Source organism: Vombatus ursinus, unplaced genomic scaffold (assembly GCF_900497805.2).
Source record: "Vombatus ursinus unplaced genomic scaffold, bare-nosed wombat genome assembly UNPS02009173.1, whole genome shotgun sequence".
In the NCBI taxonomy this organism is placed as follows: domain Eukaryota; kingdom Metazoa; phylum Chordata; class Mammalia; order Diprotodontia; family Vombatidae; genus Vombatus; species Vombatus ursinus.
This window is the reverse complement of record NW_020948951.1, coordinates 11,456,748-11,465,246: the sequence shown is the minus strand read 5'-3', so window position 1 is coordinate 11,465,246 and position 8,499 is coordinate 11,456,748. Positions and strand designations below refer to the sequence as shown.

The window sequence follows — 8,499 nt, the reverse complement described above, 5'->3', positions numbered from 1 at the left end:
CCTCAGGAAGCAGGCCGTTCCAACTTTTAGACAACTGTTGATTATAAAGTTCTTTCCCACTTAGATACAAAGCCAGAGAACACATACGGGGGCCCAGCATGGACTTCCCCTTATCCTGTCTTGAATTGCCCTTCCTGACCCCAGCAGGGGATTTCCTAGCCGTGCTGCCCCTCCCCTTGCCATTGCTATAGTCTCTTCTGGGCCACCATGGGAACTTCCCAGGCTCAAAGTCGCAGTAAGTGAAGAAATCTACCATAGTAACAGCCACTTGGGAGTCTGCTACCCCGCCTGTGACTGAGGATAAAGGGCAGGCAGCTAGACTAGCAGTGAGTATTCAGCCTGCAGAGCCCTGAGACCAGTACAGGGAGGGCTCTACTTTGCCCTGGGTGAGGCCACCTCTGCTTCCCAACTCCGGGCAGTTACTGGAACAGATTTGGTCATAGGATCTTACATTTTAGAACTGGAAAGAGAGACAATCTAATCCAACCTTCTCATTTTACAGTGAAAGACTGGGGAGTGAAAGTAGGGGCCCAGGAGCCAGGACACCGGAGTCCCTTCTCCAGATCTCTGTTTGTGGAGTGAACATTTTGGGCCATCAACAAAAGAGGTAAGGATGAGAATCTGGGGGGGTTGTTGGAGGGGTGGGGAGCACCGTGAAAGGGCAGAGTCACAAGATAAATGCTGTTGTAGGGGAGGAACAGCATTTGGAGCTCTACTATATCCTGATCCATGAAGAGTGAGGATTCTGGGGTCCTACTGTCATCTCCAACTCCCTAGGTAGATGCCCTTCCTTCTCTGAGAAGGAAACTAGGAGAAATCTTTGGGTTGCACCCTGCTCCACTCACAATCAAGAAGACTGGTCCCCAAGTATCTGAGAGGTGCTGATGTATGGTGACCTCCCCAAATCACAGGAACACCACCAGCACCCCCCAGCCAACCTGTCTTTCCAGTTGTATGTGCCAGGGCTGAACCTAGGATTCCCCAGCTAAGTGATAGCCCCTGATGGGGCTACGTGGGAGGAACCTTATGTCCTGGTCTAGTTGTGCCTGACACATTTCACCCAGAAGCAGAAGGACCACTAGCAATGATAGAATATCCCTTTATTTTGGCTTCTGTTTACCCCTTCTGGCGAATGAGGAAAGTCATCCTTAGCCTTATTGCCCCGAACTGGAGAGTGAGGAGGTTGTGTCCATGAGGAGCTTTGAGATCATTTGAACAGAGGGCACTCTCCTAGACATGGGAGGAGAAGGGAGGAGACAAAAGACTACAGAATTAACTCCACTAAAATTGTTCAACTATGTACGAGGGCTTAAGGGTCAGATGAAGGAAAGGGATTTACACAGGGTTCCCAATTAAGCATGACAAACCAATGCTTCTTTATCCTGATCCCACCCTGTTCAGGAAGGACTGCTGAAAGGAGAGGAGGAGAGATGATGGGACCCCTCCCTGTGCCCTCAACAGGTCCATGAACTATGCCTGGCAGAGCAGGGCATGACTGAAGAGGATGGGAGAAGCAGAGAAGAGAGGATGGGGAGTGATAGGAAAATGGAGGTCCTCCATAAGGTGTGGCCAGGCTCCACCAGGCCTCCTCTGGAAGCCAATGGCAAAAGGTGGCTTGGTACCAGGACATGAACTTACTCCTATACTGGGAAGAGGGGGAGATGCATATATAAGCCCCTACCCACACATCCTGCTCTGTCTAACCCATTCTACCCTCTTCAGGTTCCCTGATCCTAGGTTGGACCATCTGGGACCTCTATATCTTAGTTCCATGTCATCCCTAATCAGAAGAGGTAGGGAGGACACAAAGGAGATGAAGCCAACTCCAAGGTCATGGAGTTCCAGTCTGGAGAAGACAGAATCCTTAATCACCTCATTCAATCTCCTCTTTTCTCCTGGCAGGAGTGGAACCTTCTCATCCCCTACAACCCAAATCCTCTTACCAGGGTCAGCATCATACTCCTGGACTTTACCTTTAATTGTCTTGATTCTTACAGCCTCTTCCCTGAGGAAGGCCCTTTTGCCAGGGCTCAGCAATGTTGCTCTGGGGGTGCCTTTTCATCATGCTGGATGTCCTGCTGCAGCCTGAGTTGAGAGCAGGTGTGCTCAGGGAAGCACCCATGGGAGTCTCAGGGGAGACTCCCATGGTCTGTCTAGAGGGCTAGGGTTGGGGCATCTGACAGCTATCTCCCTGTGTTCAAGAGGAAAGTAAGTCCCAGAGGGATAGGGATTTGGGGTCAATATTAGGAATGTAAGTCCCAGAGGCATGTGGATTTGGGGTCAACATTAGGAATGTAAGACAGAGGGTATGGGATCGGTAGGAACTAGTAATTCTAAATTTGGGGAAAGAGGTGAGTCCGGGGTGGAGGAATCTAGAAAGAAGGAAGTGGGGGCAAAGGGAAGATTATGGTATAATAGAGAGATAGGCTCTGCCACTGATTTATTGTATGACTTTGGAAAAGTCACTTCTTCTTTGGCCCTCAGGGTTCTTATCTGAAAAAGTATCTTAAAATCTGTGGCCTAAAGTCCCCTTTAGCTCTTGCATAAAGGGGTGGGAGTGAATAATCTCTAAGGCCCCTCCCAGCTCCAATATCCTATACCTCTGTGACTGGAAGCCTAGATCCCCACATGGTAATGAGTAAGAGAATTCCCCAATTCTTTGGATGAAAAATTCATTCAAGTCCAACAGAATGAGGCAAGGAGGAGAGGGGAGAATTTGAAGAATGCAAGCCTCTAAGCCATCATCTTCCTCTTTCCCTACAGCATCCCTGCCTTTGCATATGGACTCAGTTATCCAGATCCTAGCACAAATAGAACAAGAAGCCCCCGCTCTTCATCTCACAGCCCCTGGTCTACTTTTGATGTCTGGGAGTCCCTTCGACTTCTTCCAGCATCTCCTCCTTTCAGGGGCCCCGTCTCCAACAGAGCTCCAGCTTGACCTTCTTGGTCCAGAACTTCGAGCATTAGCCACCAGCTTAATCCAGCACCGAGTGGGCTCTGGGCAAGAGCATGGGGTAGTACTAGCACCAGATGGCTCCACAGTGGCTGTGGAGCCCCTTCTGGCAGGGCTCCAGATTGGGCTCCATGGTCGGAGGTCTATCGCCATTCCTCAGGAGTTCAGAGCTTCCCCTTCTGAAGTTAGAGATGCTCACAAGAAAGGACTTACATTGGCCCCTCAAGTCAGCACGACTCCCCAAGATGTTGGAGACATTTCCCTGGACCCCAGCATTCTCCCAGATGTCCATGCTAACTCCCCAACCAGTGTGGATAATCTCCTGGCTGTCACTCTGGCTAGAGCATTAGGCATAGCCTTCCTCCCAGGCCCTGGGACCCAAACTCCCAAAGGCCTTGGGCCTGATGGCTGTTGGGACCAAATCTCAGCCCCCAAGACCTTTTCCCTGTCGAGCTCTGAGGCCCCTTCTGCCCTCACTGTAGCCTTCCTCAATGGGGCACTAGATGGGGCCCTGCTAGGGCACTACCTGAGCAGGGGCCCTAAACCCCCACCACCACTCAGTCACCTACTGACCCAGTACTATGGAGCAGGGGTGGGTGGGGATCCCCAATTTCGGAGCAACTTCCGCAGGGACAACGGGGCCAACCTGACTTCACAGGAGGCCCTAGCCCAGCAGGTATGGGGCTCCTTGCTCTTGATACAAGAGTTAGAGCCCTCTCACCCCCAGCTGGCAAATCTATCCCAAGCCCAATTGGCTGAAGTTGCTACCCAAGCTGCCAAGGAGTTCACTGAGGCCTTCCTGGGTGAGGTGGAATCTGTTTTCACATGTATACACACACACACCAGGAACTATTGTTAAGCAATCAAAGAGGCCTTTCTAGTAGGAGATACCCCAGCTGTTAGACTCAATCACTTCCTGCCTATGGGGGGCAGGGGAGGGTGAGAAGGAAGGAGGAAGTTGGAGGGGGGGGAGGGAGTGGTTTCCACTGGGATTAACCAAGATATATTCTGGGAGCTATCCCAGATAGAACGGAGTTACAATAGGTCAGACCTGGAATTTCTGGAACTTGCCTTGTTTTCAGATGTGGAAGACTCTTGTCCAGCCCGAATGTTTTGAGAAAGGCAGGACAGCCCTTGGTCATTGGGGCCTCACTAGCCCAAGTTCCAAAGTCCCTCTGGCTCTGTCATCCTGTGGTCTGCTTGACAGGAACTGGATTTAGAGTCAGAGGGCCTGGGTTCAAATCCAATTTCTGCTAACTGTGTGTCCTTAAGCAAGTCACTTAAACTCTTCAGGTCCCAAGTTGACTCCTCTGTTAAAAATAGACTAGAAGACTCCTCATGTCTGTTCCAGCTAAAATCTATGATCCTGTTTCCTAAAGTCCCCTTCAGTTCATACATTCCTTGTTGTAAAGTCTCTCTTGACACTGACATAGGTATTCTGAACTCTTCATCCACTCTGACATCCTATGTTCTAGACCAATTTCTAGAAGACCTAAACTAGAGACTAGACAGGTAAACCAGGGCCAGAACCAGATGCAAGCAGAAAAGGAGGCAAAGATTCTTCACTGGAGCAAATTAAGTGAGAAAGGCTGGACCAAAAGTGAGAGACAACAACCACAAGTACTAGGTTCTGTGCTGGTTTGTACTGGGCCACTAGCCTCAGATGCCCTTGCCCTAAACACCTCTAATTCTGAGGCAGGAGGTCAAGTTGAGGCAGAAGGGGACTCTACCAGGGCTGGGTGTGTGTGTGGTTGACTCCCTCTGAGGAATTATGTGAAGTTTTGGGACACTTGTTATAGGTGAGACACCACCCCTCCCCTCATTTCCCCCTTCACTGTCAGAAACACATTGACGTTGGTATCTCATCTGTCACCCAGAATGTCCAGCCATCTTGCCCCGCTGTCGCTGGGAAGCAGCTCCTTACCGAGGGAGTCCCAGGATGCTGCATCTTCCTTTGGGGTTCCTCTACGTGCACCACACCTATGAGCCCCACAAACCCTGCACCAGCTTCTCCCAGTGTGCTGCTGACATGCGAAGCATGCAACGCTTCCACCAGGACACCAGAGGCTGGAATGACATCGGCTATAGGTGAGGAAGCAGAGGTAAAAGGGAGGGAGGCAAGAGGGAATGGAGACTACAGTGAGGCTGGGATAACAGTGGACTGTATGAAACCTAGTGTCCAGATGAGGAAGACGATGACCCCACTGCATTTATTAATCAATAAGCATTTAAGTGCTTAGCATGTGCCAGGCAATGGGTTAGGTGGGAAGAAAGGCTGGGGATAAAAAGATAACGAAGGAGTCCTCGTCCTCAAGGATTTTACACTCTATTAGGACATATATAGAGAAACAGACATAGATATAATGTATATATGTACATATATTTATATCTATATGGAGAAGGAAATGGCAAACCACTCTGGTATCTTTGCCAGGAAAATCCCAAATGGTACATAACTGAAACAAGTGAATAACAATCTATACATACATACATACATATGCAAAATAAATAGAAGATAATTGAAGGGGAGGCCAGATGAGGGAAGACCAGCAAAGGTGTCAAGCATAAGGTGAAACTTGGGTTGATCTTTGCAGGAAATCATCCATTCTATGATATAGAGAAGTAGAGGTGAAATAGTGTATGGGGTGGGGAGGCGGGGCACGGAGAAAAGAAAGGGATTGTGGTGTCTGAAGAAGAGTTGTAGGCTGGTCAGAACTCCTCCTGGGGCATGGAGATCTGTTTTTTGGGCACCATATTTTAAGGATGGGGGCAGCAGAAGCTTTTAATGGAATCAGAGAACCTAGTAGGAATCCCAGTTCTGACACTCCTGATTGTGTGACATTGGGTAAATCACCTAACCTTTCTGACCCTCCTTTTATGGATGAGGGGGTTGAATTAGAACGATGACTTTCAAGGTCCCTTCCAGTTCCAAATCCTATGACAAGCAGAGCAACCAGAACAAGGAGGCGAATTGAAAGCAGACCATAAGAGGAGGCAGGGAATGTTTAGAAGAAAAGAGTTAGGGGACATATATTCCCTGTTTTTAAACAGCCCAGAAATTGTCAAGGGGAGGACAGGGCAATCTTGTTCTATGTGCCGTAAAAGGAAGCAAGTGGGCCCTATGGGTGTTAATTAAAGAGAGGCAGTTTTCAGGTCAGAACCTGCCCCAAGTGGAATGGGCAGTCTCGGTGGGTAGTGAGCTGCCCATCTCTAGAAGTGTTCCAGGGCAGGCTGGATCACCCCTGCTCAGGGAGATTAGAGAAGGGATGCCCTCTGAGCTTCTTCCCAGGTGGGCAAGGATCTGAACGGGTGAAGCGCAAGGACGGAGAAGGGGTACCAGGCGTAGGCTGTGCCAGATGCCCGCCCTCACCCTCTCGTACCTGCGCCCTGGCAGCTTCGTGGTGGGCACGGACGGCTACGTGTACGAGGGTCGGGGCTGGCACTGGGTGGGGGCCCACACCCTCGGCCACAACTTCCTGGGCTTCGGCGTCTCCATCATCGGCAATTACACCGCCACACTTCCCGCGGCCCACGCCTTGAGGACCGTGCGCGACACCCTTCCACGCTGCGCCCTGCGCGCGGGCTACCTACGGCAGGACTACATTACGCAAGGCCACCGGCAGCTAGTCCGCACCGACTGCCCAGGGGACGCCCTCTACCGGCACATCAGCACGTGGCCGAGCTTCAGGGTGAGCGCCCCACGGCCCCAACCCCGGCCCTTTTCCGGACCGCGACCGTCTGATTCCAGGCTCCGCCCCCATGCCTTCCTCTGGCTCCGCCCCCAGCCCAAGGTCTGACTGCCCCATCTCTATTTTCTGTCTCTTCCCCTGGTCCCAACTCCACCCCTCAGCCCAATTCCGCCCTGATTCCGCCCACAGCTGGTCACGGCCCGTAGCCTGACTCCTGGCTCCTACCAAGACCCTAGTCTTCCCAAACTTCATCTCAGGCAGCTGCCCTATCCTGGCCCTTGACTCCAACCCCCCCCCATTCCGACCTGACTGCCCCAAGGTGGTCACTGCCCCAAGCTGGTCACTGCCCCAAGCTGGTCACTGCCCCAAGCTGGTCACTGCCCCCTAGCCTTACTCCTGGCTCCTACCAAGACCCTGTTTCTTCTCCTAGTTAGTCTGAACCGCATTCCAGACCGCTTCCCAATCCTTACCCCTGACTCCACCCCCAGAACTAGCCTCAACTTTATTTCCTGCACCCTAACTGACACCATTCCGGTACTTAAACCAACTATCTCCATCCTCTCCTCCGACCTTCTGGTCCTACTCTCCCTCCTCCCTAGCTCAGGCGGAAGTCACAGGTCCAGCCCTTGGCCGGGTATGAGATATATAGATTTTTTTCTCCTCCCCATACCCACCCTGCCCCCCTCCGCCGCCCGCCAGAGTCCTAGGACCTTCTCTGAATATTGCCATCTTTTCTAGGAGGTGAAGAAGAAAGCTTAAAGAAGAGATATCTATCAGTCTCCTCAACCCGCTAAATACAGAGGCTGCAAAGAGGAGAACTGAGTCCTTAAGTGTGCGAAGCAGGGTGTTCTCAGACCACTAGCCTGGGAATCAAAGCTTGCGTTCTATTTCCAGCTGTCACTAATTCTCTGCATGACCTTGGATGAGTCATTTCCTTTCCTCTGGGGTCTCAGCTTCCTCATATGTCAAATGAGAGTGTGGGGGGCGGAGGGAGGGGCGGCGGAATTATACTGGCTGTGTTTGGTGATTTCTCAGTCCTTCTGAAGTCAGGACATTCTATGCTTACTATTCTTGGGTCCCTTCCAGCTCAAATAAGCAGTATTATAAGATTCCCCCCCTGCTCTGACTTTGCGCTCTAAGGTCCTCCCAAGTGGCGACATCCTGAGATTATTCCCATTTACAAATACTTAAGCATGTACATACTTATTCTTAAGAAGGTACTTAAGTGTCTGAATGTGTTTCCTGGGGAGGAGAGTGAGGACACAATGGTCCATCGATCAATCAGTCAATAAACATTTATCAAGTGACTACCTTGTGCCACGGTGCTAAATGCTGAAGATACAAATACAAAAAAGCCAGACAATCCCCCAGTTAATTTACAATCTAATGGAAGAACACAACGCGAAGGGAAAAAAAAAAAAAAACTGGGGCATGGTGGAAAAGTCCGAAAATTCCCAAAGTAGCCCAGCCAGGTGAGAAATGAGATGTTTCAGGTGAGCTCCCTCCATTTAATGGAGGTTTGGGAGTAAATGTCTCCACCCTCGAATCAGAAATGGAGGCGGGAGGGGGGGGGCGGTGAGGAGGGGGCATACCAAGGCAGATGGGATCTTGCTGGACTTGTCCCAATAACAAGCTTCCTGGAGCACAGGTATCTCTTATGTCAGAAAAGTCAGAGGTATCCCAGACTAGTCCAGCCAGGTGAGAAATAGAGAAAGCACATAACAACACTGAGATTTATATCTGGATTTTTCAGGGCGTTTCACCTATATGATCTCATTTGAGCTTTACAAAAACCCTATTATATAGGTACTGCAGGTATTATCCTCATTTTACATATAAGGAAACTGAGGCCCAGAG

General features: G+C 50.5%; 1 protein-coding gene across 2 annotated transcripts; it reads left to right on the top strand.

Moving 5' to 3' along the window:
- The first annotated feature begins 209 nt into the window (after positions 1-209).
- PGLYRP2 (peptidoglycan recognition protein 2) lies at positions 210-7,950 on the top strand. 2 transcript variants are annotated; one of them, XM_027851211.1, is made up of 7 exons: positions 210-326; positions 503-607; positions 1,998-2,100; positions 2,764-3,756; positions 4,831-5,041; positions 6,348-6,642; positions 7,381-7,950. In XM_027851211.1, exons 3-7 carry the CDS (start codon positions 2,037-2,039, stop codon positions 7,399-7,401), a joined length of 1,584 nt encoding a protein of 527 aa, XP_027707012.1. In that variant the 5' UTR covers positions 210-326; positions 503-607; positions 1,998-2,036; the 3' UTR covers positions 7,402-7,950. The 2 variants fall into 2 exon arrangements, with proteins under 2 accessions (XP_027707012.1, XP_027707011.1); XM_027851210.1 differs by having other exon boundaries at positions 210-386.
- Positions 7,951-8,499: the final 549 nt, after the last annotated feature.